Source organism: Saccoglossus kowalevskii, chromosome 13, assembly GCF_978046115.1.
Source record: "Saccoglossus kowalevskii chromosome 13, keSacKowa6.1, whole genome shotgun sequence".
Taxonomy (NCBI): domain Eukaryota; kingdom Metazoa; phylum Hemichordata; class Enteropneusta; family Harrimaniidae; genus Saccoglossus; species Saccoglossus kowalevskii.
This window is the reverse complement of record NC_140653.1, coordinates 2,738,763-2,752,623: the sequence shown is the minus strand read 5'-3', so window position 1 is coordinate 2,752,623 and position 13,861 is coordinate 2,738,763. Positions and strand designations below refer to the sequence as shown.

At 30.8% G+C, this 13,861-nt stretch overlaps 1 protein-coding gene across 2 annotated transcripts in view; it reads right to left on the bottom strand.

Moving 5' to 3' along the window:
- The window catches only part of LOC100374531 (unconventional myosin-IXb-like), a 106,898-nt gene that overhangs the window by 71,571 nt on the left and 21,466 nt on the right, over positions 1-13,861 (bottom strand). For both annotated transcript variants that reach the window (XM_085506862.1, XM_085506863.1), the window contains exons 3-5: positions 8,376-8,470; positions 435-597; positions 82-182 (exon numbers count right to left, since the gene is read on the bottom strand). In XM_085506862.1, coding sequence (XP_085362988.1) covers positions 82-182; positions 435-597; positions 8,376-8,470 — 359 coding nt within the window. The remainder of the gene's footprint in view (positions 1-81; positions 183-434; positions 598-8,375; positions 8,471-13,861) is intronic.

The window sequence follows — 13,861 nt, the reverse complement described above, 5'->3', positions numbered from 1 at the left end:
TAAACATTATATCTTACACATTGAACAATTTTCATAAAAATGTTGTCCTTTAAAAGGTTAAATGACTGTAGTCATGGTTACCTTCTCATAGTTCCACGAGAGAACCCCACCATTTCCATGGATTGCTTTAGTCTGGAATATTCATAAACTTCATCTACACCTTCCAATTGGTGACTTTCATTCTGTAAAATTAAACTAAAATTTAGCTGGAATTGACATGAAACAGAAATTTTACCAGAACTCACTTTCACCCATTTTACACTTTCAGTGAAAATAAATTGTAACTTCCATGACAAACAACAAGAGTACATAATGATATAGATCTAGATACACTGTAGCAACCCTATGGGCTTTCACATCTGTATCTACCCTGTAGATAAAAATCTAGATATCAAGATGTTTACAGTATACACAAATATGCAAAATCTGTCTACCTGGTTTAGATAGTGATAATCGTCAGGTCTTCCTAGCCATAAAGACTCTTTTTCAGCGTTAGTAGCACCAGCCAGCAAGTAATAAAACACATGATAGTTTCTTTCGTTGGGGTTCAAATGTACTATTCTGGATTTTTCTAACAGGTAGTTCTCAACCAATGCACTGCTCAGTAAAACAGAGAAACATCACAAATCAGTGACATACATGTAATATTGTCAAGAATGGGGTTTAAAGACTCAACTAGTTCTGATGAACAATATCTGTATTACAGTAATCCCCACAAAAAAAGGAAAGTTCTCTAAGTAGAATTCATTATTTATTAAATTTATTTATTTAATTTATTTATTTATTTATTTATTTATTTATTTATTTATTTATTTGATTGGATTTGATTTATTTCACCAGAAAATATACAACAACAGAAAACAAACAAAGTGAGAATAGTTGGTCTGAACTAATCTAGTCCAAGAACCAACTTATTGTATGATATTATGGTAATAAAACTGGTTAAATGATTAAATAATGATTAGAACAATTCAATTAAAATGTAGTTAGGTACATGTAGGTAGGACATCCAAGAATAGTAATATACAACTTATAGAAGGAGGAAATGAAAGAAAATAACAAATGTGATGTGTAAAAAACATATTGATAAAGTAAAAGGTTTAATTCTGTAGTAGGTAATGCTTTAATGTGTTTTTGAAGAGTGTTCTATTATGGAATATTTTAAAGAAAGCTGGGTATATTTATACCTGTACAATTTCTACCTTTAATGTTGTTTGTTTTGTTTTTCGTAAAATAAATTTCATTCATTTTCGAACTTTTAATAAGCCCATTAGTTTATTACATACATCAAGGTATCTAAAATTTGTTACTTAACTATACTACCGGTATCAGATGTGTGTGTAACCAGTTTTATAATTTATAACAAAAGGAGTGCAGACATTGTTTTTAGTTTTAAACATAATGTACCATAACAAGCAGCCTGTCGGCTGAGATAGCTCCGCTGTTAGCAATGCACATGGCAATTAAAGAACAGAAGATATCATTAGAAAATGAACAAATCTGAGAGAGGTCCACATGTAGTACCTATATGTATAATACCGGTATATCAAAGCAATTGGACTTGCGGTTTTCAACAAGAAGTCGAAAATATCACTTTTTACCAAAAATTACAAAAATATTCATCAAAATTAGAGAATTAAAGATATCATCATGAAATGAACAAATCTGAGAAAGGTCCACATGTAGTACCTATATATGTAATATCAAAGCAATTGTACTTGCGGTTTTCAACAAGAAGTCGAAAATATCACTTTTCACCAAAAATTACAAAAATATTCACCAAAATTAGAGAATTAAAGATATCATTACAAAATAAACAAATCTGAGAGAGGTCCACATGTAGTACCTATATATGTAATATCAAAGCAATTGGACTTGCGGTTTTCAACAAGAAGTCGAAAATATCACTTTTTACCAAAAATGACAAAAATATTCACCAAAATTAGAGAATTAAAGATATCATTACAAAATAAACAAATCTGAGAGAGGTCCACATGTAGTACCTATATATGTAATATCAAAGCAATTGGACTTGCGGTTTTCAACAAGAAGTCGAAAATATCACTTTTTACCAAAAATTAAAAAAATATTCACCAAAATTAGAGAATTAAAGATATCATTACAAAATGAACAAATCTAAGAGAGGTCCACATGTAGTACCTATATATGTAATATCAAAGCAATTGGACTTGCGGTTTTCAACAAGAAGTCGAAAATATCACTTTTTACCAAAAATTACAAAAATATTCATCAAAATTAGAGAATTAAAGATATCATCATGAAATGAACAAATCTGAGAAAGGTCCACATGTAGTACCTATATATGTAATATCAAAGCAATTGTACTTGCGGTTTTCAACAAGAAGTCGAAAATATCACTTTTCACCAAAAATTACAAAAATATTCACCAAAATTAGAGAATTAAAGATATCATTACAAAATAAACAAATCTGAGAGAGGTCCACATGTAGTACCTATATATGTAATATCAAAGCAATTGGACTTGCGGTTTTCAACAAGAAGTCGAAAATATCACTTTTTACCAAAAATGACAAAAATATTCACCAAAATTAGAGAATTAAAGATATCATTACAAAATAAACAAATCTGAGAGAGGTCCACATGTAGTACCTATATATGTAATATCAAAGCAATTGGACTTGCGGTTTTCAACAAGAAGTCGAAAATATCACTTTTTACCAAAAATTAAAAAAATATTCACCAAAATTAGAGAATTAAAGATATCATTACAAAATGAACAAATCTAAGAGAGGTCCACATGTAGTACCTATATATGTAATATCAAAGCAATTGGACTTGCGGTTTTCAACAAGAAGTCGAAAATATCACTTTTTACCAAAAATGACAAAAATATTCACCAAAATTAGAGAATTAAAGATATCATTACAAAATAAACAAATCTGAGAGAGGTCCACATGTAGTACCTATATATGTAATATCAAAGCAATTGGACTTGCGGTTTTCAACAAGAAGTCGAAAATATCACTTTTTACCAAAAATTAAAAAAATATTCACCAAAATTAGAGAATTAAAGATATCATTACAAAATGAACAAATCTAAGAGAGGTCCACATGTAGTACCTATATATGTAATATCAAAGCAATTGGATTTGCGGTTTTCAACAAGAAGTCGAAAATATCACTTTTTACCAAAAATGACAAAAATATTCACCAAAATTAGAGAATTAAAGATATCATTACAAAATAAACAAATCTGAGAGAAGTCCACATGTAGTACCTATATATGTAATATCAAAGCAATTGGACTTGCGGTTTTCAACAAGAAGTCGAAAATATCACTTTTTACCAAAAATGACAAAAATATTCACCAAAATTAGAGAATTAAAGATATCATTACAAAATGAACAAATCTGAGAGAGGTCCACATGTAGTACCTATATATGTAATATCAAAGCAATTGGACTTGCGGTTTTCAACAAGAAGTCGAAAATATCACTTTTTACCAAAAATGACAAAAATATTCACCAAAATTAGAGAATTAAAGATATCATTACAAAATAAACAAATCTGAGAGAAGTCCACATGTAGTACCTATATATGTAATATCAAAGCAATTGGACTTGCGGTTTTCAACAAGAAGTCGAAAATATCACTTTTTACCAAAAATGACAAAAATATTCACCAAAATTAGAGAATTAAAGATATCATTACAAAATGAACAAATCTGAGAGAGGTCCACATGTAGTACCTATATATGTAATATCAAAGCAATTGGACTTGCGGTTTTCAACAAGAAGTTGAAAATATCACTTTTTACTAAAAATGACAAAAATATTCACCAAAATTAGAGAATTGAAGATATCATCATGAAATGAACAAATCTGAGAGAGGTCTACCCAAGGTACATATACACCAAGTATCAAAGCATTCAGGCTTGTAGTTTTCAAGAAGAAGTCGAAAAAGTAAAACATTGACACGGACGATGACGACGGACGACGACGACGACGGACGACGACGGACGACGACGGACAATCACTCATATGATAAGCTCCGCTCGACAAAGTCGACAGCGGAGCTAAAAACTATTAACCAGAGTAGTAAAAATAATTATCAAGAGCGTGAATTAATAGGACAAAAATGGAAATTATTTTTTTCTTGTGTGTATATTAATAGAATCATATTTGATGGATTAGAAAAATAGTGATTTGTTTTATTTTTGGGAGGAAATATACATAGAGGTAACATGTGCCAAGACATGATTTAGTATCAGCAGGATTTAGCGAGAACGTAGTGTCCTTTCATTGAATCTTTGTTGAAAGTAAGCAAATCTGCAAAAAAAAATAACACTTTGACATTTACAAAACTAGCTTTGCATACACTTGTTTTCCCACCCAAAGTTAATTTATATGCAATCAGCAATTCAAAACGAAACAAACGAGAGCTTCGTCATTGTGATTGTAGTGACACAGGGTCGAGCAGTTACCCAATCAATGACATGAATTCACGCATCAAGTCACTCATGGCATCCAAACAAATGTATATACTGTACTCGACCGTGTTAGCGCCCAAGCCCGGGCAAGCGCCCATCCCCACTTTTGCGCAATTTTTATATTTGGGGTCACATTCGGCAAAGCGCCCACCCCTTCAAAATGCAACTAATTTAAAACTTGGTCTTGCGTAACGAATCTTGGTAATCGTTTTTTTATATGATACAGCGTGGATATTGATCACTGTGAACATGTTGTGAATGCGTAGAAAACGATAACCGTGTGTAAACTACGCTTCGACAATGACCTGTTAATAAAAGTAAAATGCGATAAATATTTAATGCCATATTCAGTTTACCTCTCAAAAATGGCTAGTTACTAGTTTTTTGGAAAAAACCATGTCGCTTATTTGCTGAAATCAATTCCAACAGATCGTACTTCGACATCGATAATTCACTTCCGCATTGTGTTTCCGGAAAGTCTTCGGGAATTTCCGAAAAATTGCGTCAGTCAAAACACAGCATTCTGATTAGTTAATAACCAACTTGACCCATTAGGTTAAAGGACGCTGCTGTATGTCAAATCTGCAAATGCATCATGGTGGAAATAATATGACAATTTTGACTTCGACTGTGTTCCAACAGACTCAAATGTTTTTAATTCAGTAAATTATGGTGGCACATAATTAATATTGTAAACATAGTTGAACTCTGGTGACCTTGCCCTTTGTTATATAATATAATTCCCTTTATCATAGTTTGTTTCAATATAAATATGCATTGTCATAATTAATTTTGAATACAAACAAGTTTTGGGATTGAACCAACAGTGTGGAATCAGTCTACCAAATGTCATTTAAAGATGTAAATATCTTACAAAAACATTGGTGCCTTATTTGTTTAAGTATTTTAAGGGACATAATTTCCAGCTTTATTCAAAGTAATTCAGATATTTTAGTATAAAAACAAATGCCTCATCGCAAAAAAAAAGTGCTGCATTTAGATGTGAATAGATTCATAAAACATGCAAGATAACAGAAAATCTTAGCTGGCTTTTGTCCAAGTATTTTGTACAGGTGTCTGTCAAAAATTAATGATTTACTGAGACAAATATGAACTGCCTCATTGTGTGACTACTGTATTATATGAAAAGTAAAAAAAAAAACACCCTTTATGAATAGCTATCATGTTGCAAGCTCTGCTTTGTATGCAAATCAACTTAAATAGTTAGTTGGTGTCCAGTGGAGGGAGAAGTCAACAGTACTGTTGCCTCCTGAGAATCTACATCTTCAAACACTGCAATCTTTGAAGTGCGTTTTTAAACCAGTATTATAAAAACTCTATCATTCTGTTCTAATAGCTGAAACATATTCCTGTGAGTTTTCATTTGTCGAATGAACTGATTGTCAAATACAGAAAACATATATTTTAGAACAATTTTCTTTTTAAAATGTGGATGAAATGTTTTGCTTTTTTTGTATTTTTCAAAGTTTGGCACCCAGTTCATAGGAGTGCTTATATTGATTTTCTGACATCTTGTTTTCTGTAAAGATTTTATTGGTAGGTTTGCAAATGTGTATGAGTTGGTTTTGAAACCCAGTATGGGATTCTGAGATACATTACCAAGGATATTATTACAAGATAAATCATTTGCTTCATTGAACACATACAACAATACATATTTCCACTGAGATCAGTGACCTTTGATGTGTATCACCAGTGATCAGTCAAGTAGAAACAGTCAAAATATTTTATCAGATTTTCTCAATTTTTGCATGATATTTTCATACAGGACATCTGTTGTTCAAACTCAGGGAAGACTTTATACTGATGAATAAGGTGACCAAGTTTGATGAAGCTTGGAATAGAATTACCGTAGTAAAGTTATTATGCACACAATAACAAATATTAACAACGACGATGACAACAACGATAGACAAAATTTTTCCCTTAATATACCTTTCCCTTCCATCTTTGATGGTATGGGCAAGGTAATAAAATGTGCGTATTTTTTGTGATCATTTCTGTTTCTTCATTGTGAAAATCAATGACGACGCAACTAATTTAGTAATTTGATTTTCCCTCAAAGACGTAATTTGTCACTTGATAAATCAAAATTTTCATTTGCACTCTTTTTCGAGGGGGGTGCTCGGGTAAAAAAATCGTGATTTTCTGAGTTGAGGCCCCTGGACGCTAACGCGGTCAAGTACGGTACATGTACATGTAGTAGCGATGAACTCTCAACCTTTCAAAAACAATATGGCGCTGAAGTCATTCAAGCTGGGAGCAATGCTTTATTATTCTATCCATTATTATTCTATCCATTTATCTCTTAGCTATTTTTAATAGTTATTTAGGACTACGATTACCAAATATTATCTTCTATATATTATTCTATCCAGGTTGGCAAAGAAAATGTAATATTACAATCTATATGCATTGTTTTAAAGCATTTTCTTCCTTGCCACATGCCTGGATATTGCTTATGTTGTGAGTAAAAAAAATATTCATGTTTTGTTGAAATCATCACCGGTACAATATAATTCAAGCTCCCGTTGCAATGTTCAAAAGGTCTACAACAGTCAATTATTTTTGAACACGTTTTCTTCTTCTTTTCTTTCTTAAATTCACTTGATAACAATAATTTGAATTAAAAAGAATACAAATAAAAATCTTCTTTTGAACGTCATGATATAACATAGCATACATTTAATAATTACCTTATTAGAATAGAATGAATTAATTAAGACACCAAATTACAGTATGTGCTATATTTGCTCTATTAGAATGCATCTCTAATATAAATGCATGTAATTTGTAATGATTTGTATACCAGATATTACTTATTTAGTCACAGACACAGCTCAGTCATTTACATAAATGTATATGCTATTAATGAAACAAATATGGATATGCACTGAAGTATGACAAAGGTCTGTCTGTGGTCAAAATAAATCATATTTTAAAGATATTTCGTACAATAAATGAAATTATTGTGTACTGATATACCAGGGTAATGTGAACTACTTTGCTGTTCTATGGCCAGATAGAAATAATTTCCACAACACATTTTGCAATGACGAAAAAATATGCATATTTCATTACAATATTAGTTACATACCATCGGAATTTACGGTGTAAAATTATTGGGGTCTGTGGGAAAACAGATCGTCTTCATTGAATATTTTCATTTGTACACAAAATATTGATGCAAAGCAATTTCTGCTATGATGTTTTCTCATGCAATTTGACCTGCAAAAATGTCCTTTGGATTATGTCTGTTATTAACCAATCAGAATGCAGTGTTGTACCAACACAATTCTCTGAGAATTCCCAAAGACATTCTGGCAAGTGAAATATCGATGTCGAAATACTAATTGTTGGCATTGATTTTGACAAAAAACATCATGATTTTTTCTTAAAAAGTGATAAGTAGCAATTTTTGTAAGGTGAACTGAAAATGGAAGTATTTACCGTCAATCATGGTTGTAACGGTTACTGTCGTAACCTAGTTTACAAATGGTTACTGTGGTCTATGCATTCGAACGATTTTAACTGTGTTCGTTATCCACGCTGTATTATATCATTTTGATTGCAGGTAATTTGGAAACGTCAAACAATGCTCAAAGACCCGGTTTTATGGAGCATTTGGAAGGGATGTGCTTAGCCAAACATGAACCTGACTACAAACATATCTCAAAAGTGGGGGTGGGCTCTTAGTCCGATGAGTACGGTTCATGCATTAAACATTAATTTGAATCAACAAAATATCCACAAAAACAAACATTTCCCAATTGTACTGTATGTGACAGTTTACTGGTATGTAAAATTGAATGTATGAGGTGCAGATTACAAACGAGTGCATATGATAACATCTGTAACAGGTTATTTACGTAAATGTTCTTACCCATGAACTGTCCCATTTTCTCGGTAATTTACTTGGATAAATTTTCCAAATCTGCTACTGTTGTTATTTACCACCGTCTTTGCATTTCCAAAAGCCTGGACAAAATATAGAAAACAACAACAAAGAGTAAATATTGGAATATAATTTGACCATCCTATATATAGGTTAATCATGCTATACAAGATACCAATACATTACTACACAAATGAAAGCTACCATAAGATAACTGTGAGTGCCATGAGAGTGCACCATTCACACAAATACTACTTTTTTGATCAAGATTGTCTTCAGTACCATTTAATGTAGCATAATTTGTGCACTGTTCTGCGCAGTGAAGCTGTCACCTTTGATCTTTATTTTGTTAAAACAAGCGTAAACACATAAACAAAAAGCCATGCATGGCATAGTCCCAGTTAGTTATCAAATTTAAGATATATAGTTTTGTTTATAGTAATATAGCTGGAATATAACCATGTCAGGAATATGATTATGATGATCGTATAAAATTAAAATGATCGTCAAACAAGTACTATACTTGTCCATATTGAGAGATATTGCTTTGGAACAGCATTCATTAAAACAAAATCAGCCATTTTGAATATACGTATACATCTATAACATGATGTACAATGAATATATTAAATATATGAAATTGAACACAATCAGTCAAAGTATGTCAGAGATATGGCTCTAGAAGCCCATTCATTAAAACAAAATGATCGCCAGTTGGCCATTTTGAATCCAATCTGAAAAATAAAATGACGTGCATCAGGAACCCATAATGTCTAATCTATGTTATAAGTTTGAACAAAATCCATTGGTAAACAGCCAAGAAATGCTTGATTTTGATGATTTTTCAGCACAAAAATGGCTGCCATTCGGCCATCTTGAATCAGATCATGAAACAAATTGATGTGCTTACATGTATGTATAATATTATGTTTTATGTATGTGTGAAGTTTGAATATAATTGGTCCAGGCATGTCTAAGATACAGGTCCGAGTGCACACACACGGACGGACACACAAAAGTCAATCCATACATGTACGTCTCCGTTTTCGGACTTCGTCCGAACGGGAACTAATAAAAACTTGTGTAAATTTTACCAATGATGGGAAAAAAATTATTTTAAACATAACTCAGTGATAATGTTTATGGTATTATTAATCTTTTTGCAATTCAGTATGCCATGTATGAGTGTGGACAACACGGCTACAGAAGTATTCACATGTAGAATTCACATACAGGTTTATGTTAAGAATTCAATAATTGTTGAAATATGAACTAAACAATACACTTAAAACTTATTACAAACTGCACTAAGATCACGTTATTATCTACATACAAAATACATTAATGACTATTTATACAATACAATATATAATACTATAATAAATCTTTCATGTATGAAATGTAATGCAAAATATCAGTAGACAATTTAGTCTACAATTACTGAGAAAATCAACATTATAAATTAAAGCAAAGTTCTTTATTTAGAAGCGAGGTTTGTAAACTCAAAGACCTATGGGACTGACTCTTGCATACCACAGTTTTAAAAATAGAAACTGCCTTCATTGTATTTGTTTGTTTCTTTGTTTTGTTGTATACAAGTCCATTATTATCTTTTCCAGGAGATACATGTATGAGATTATAAATGTAATTACAATGTAGTTGTTGGAGGAACTTTGAACTGCAGAGAAATTTTGTTTTCAGATTGTCTTACTAACCATGATGAACAAAAGTCACTAGTCTAGGGTGTCATGTTTATGGAACTAGTCTAGGGTGTCATGTTTATGGAACTAGTCTAGGGTGTCATGTTTATGGAACTAGTCTAGGGTGTCATGTTTATGGAACTAGTCTAGGGTGTCATGTTTATGGAACTAGTCTAGGGTGTCATGTTTATGGAACTAGTCTAGGGTGTCATGTTTATGGAACTAGTCTAGGGTGTCATGTTTATGGAACTAGTCTAGGGTGTCATGTTTATGGAACTAGTCTAGGGTGTCATGTTTATGGAACTAGTCTAGGGTGTCATGTTTATGGAACTAGTCTAGGGTGTCATGTTTATGGAACTAGTCTAGGTGTCATGTTTATGGAACTAGTCTAGGGTGTCATGTTTATGGAACTAGTCTAGGGTGTCATGTTTATGGAACTAGTCTAGGGTTTCATGTTTATGGAACTAGTCTAGGGTGTCATGTTTATGGAACTAGTCTAGGGTGTCATATTTATGGAACTAGTCTAGGGTGTCATGTTTATGGAACTAGTCTAGGGTGTCATAGTTATGGAACTAGTCTAGGGTGTCATGTTTATGGAACTAGTCTAGGGTGTCATGTTTATGGAACAATAGCTAGGGTGTCATGTTTATGGAACTAGTCTAGGGTGTCATGTTTATGGAACTAGTCTAGGGTGTCATGTTTATGGAACTAGTCTAGGGTGTCATGTTTATGGAACAATAGCTTTCGTACATTCTCTTGCTATTTGCTAGCAAATAAACTCTTGTGAGGTTTCTGAGTGAAAATAGTATTTATATAAATTTCAAGCAAATTACTTTGTACGAGTAAAAGCATAAATAGAATAGAAACAAGTCATTACATGCTACTTTGGATGTAGGCCATTCTGACAAAATCATATGATTGTTGTTAAATGTTTCCTCCACAGTATGAAGGGTTGTATGACAGTATGCCTTTAACACATCAGTATTTCCATTAAACCATATTAAGTTCTTAATCCCACGCCTGTGAGCTATTAATCTTGATCTCATTATTTGACTCATTCAAATACAAATTACAATTTGTTTATGTTTCATTTGGTAAATCAATTGGTTTGAATCATGTAAGTATAGACTACATATTGGAATGTACATATGAAACAATCAACAAAGTATAACACTGTGATTCATTGATGAATAGAAAGTACATTTAAATTGCACTCTGACATGGAGTAGCTACATGTTTGTATTACATTGTGAGAGTCAGTAAACCCCCAGGAATCAACTACTGTAATTGGATCAGTTAGAAGTGAATACAGATCAGTTATTTGGTGGAGGAGATAAGATATGAAAATACAACATTAGATGATATATTACCACTGAATAAGACTCACTACAGTAACTCAAATACTTGAAAAAAATAAACTTGTTGTCATCACTGAAAAATGTGACCACATGGGAAGAGAATGTATTATCTAGTCACTTATTAGAATGTGTCTAGCTTAATCTTATGAAAGCAATTGTACAACTCAATACAACATCCTGAAGATTTGTACATTTTACAAATAGTATAATTAATAATATTAATTAGTTAATATAATCCTTTGTTGGGGCAGGTAAACCTTGCAGTATGGTTCATCATGCAAATTAGGTAAAATTGTACATAGCTTTGTTTAAATAATTTATTTTTTTTAATATAAAAGAAAATGACAACTGTCAATGAGTTTTGCAAAATGTTGTCTTTATGAATGCCAACAAATCATTAAATTGTGAAAATTGCTAATATCAAAAATTAAAATCTTTACAGTACATGTATATACAGCATGCAGAACAGAATAAGCTGGTCATGAACTGTATGTATGTCAACTAAACAAACATTGAGCCACACCCCCTAAACTGATATTATAACTCAAGGTGATACATGTATGAATCATGTATTAAATGCATACACAAAGCACTAACCAATGTAGTTACTGTACAATTTGAAATTTTAGTCATCCCTAATATTGAACAGTTTACAACGTGTCACATGTCTCATTCAAACATTTATTGGTGTTATTCCATAGATATGTAAATGAATATGTAACAAACACTAAGCAGGCACGATGGGTTCAATGTTAACAAATAATAATTATATTAGAAGATATAAATTTTCATAATGTAATATGCACATGAAAATGTGTTTTTTTTACATGACAACACTTTCTTTTATGAATTGAACAAGGCATAATAGTATTAATGCATTATAATGTATGCAAATTTGTAATCGCTATTAAATAAATTAAAAGTTAGCATTACATATTTAATTTTAAAGAAATAAATGATATAGATCATGGTTGTATTCAACAATATCATGGCATATAGAACAAGGTTGCAATTACATACCAGTACCATGGTAACTATAGTTGCATGATAAATCATAGTTAAATGTAGTACTTTTTTTGTTTACTTGGAAGCACCAACAGTACAGTGAGTCACTAGAATACAATCACTTAATGCAAACAATTACACAGGTACAAGTCTATTAAAATATTTTTCTCTGCCATTTTGGACTGCTATGATCTCAGTAAATTTTGACTAAAATCAAACAAAGAATGTATTCATTTAGGCATTATGGGATGGCATCAATCTACACTATGCATTATGGGATGCGTCAATCTACACTATGCATTGGTCAATAGGATAACTATACACTCTGCATGTTTATTGTATCTTACTTATTCATACTTTAAATTTCATTACTACAAACTTAAATGTTCCATAATTTCCAAACAAATAGCAAATTAGTTTTTACATAGGATAGTGTATACATAAGTAATAATTAGTTTTTACATAGGATAGTGTATACATAAGTAATAATTAGTTTTTACATAGGATAGTGTATACATAAGTAATAATTAGTTTTTACATAGGATAGTGTATACATAAGTAATAATTAGTTTTTACATAGGATAGTGTATACATAAGTAATAATTAGTTTTTACATAGGATAGTGTATTCATAAGTAATAATTAGTTTTTACATAGGATAGTGTATTCATAAGTAATAATTAGTTTTTACATAGGATAGTGTATACATAAGTAATAATTAGTTTTTACATAGGATAGTGTATTCATAAGTAATAATTAGTTTTTACATAGGATAGTGTATTCATAAGTAATAATTAGTTTTTACATAGGATAGTGTATACATAAGTAATAATTAGTTTTTACATAGGATAGTGTATACATAAGTAATAATTAGTTTTTACATAGGATAGTGTATTCATAAGTAATAATTAGTTTTTACATAGGATAGTGTATACATAAGTAATAATTAGTTTTTACATAGGATAGTGTATACATAAGTAATAATTAGTTTTTACATAGGATAGTGTATTCATAAGTAATAATTAGTTTTTACATAGGATAGTGTATACATAAGTAATAATTAGTTTTTACATAGGATAGTGTATACATAAGTAATAATTAGTTTTTACATAGGATAGTGTATTCATAAGTAATAATTAGTTTTTACATAGGATAGTGTATTCATAAGTAATAATTAGTTTTTACATAGGATAGTGTATTCATAAGTAATAATTAGTTTTTACATAGGATAGTGTATTCATAAGTAATAATTAGTTTTTACATAGGATAGTGTATACATAAGTAATAATTAGTTTTTACGTAGGATAGTGTATTCATAAGTAATAATTAGTTTTTACATAGGATAGTGTATTCATAAGTAATAATTAGTTTTTACATAGGATAGTGTATTCATAAGTAATAATTAGTTTTTA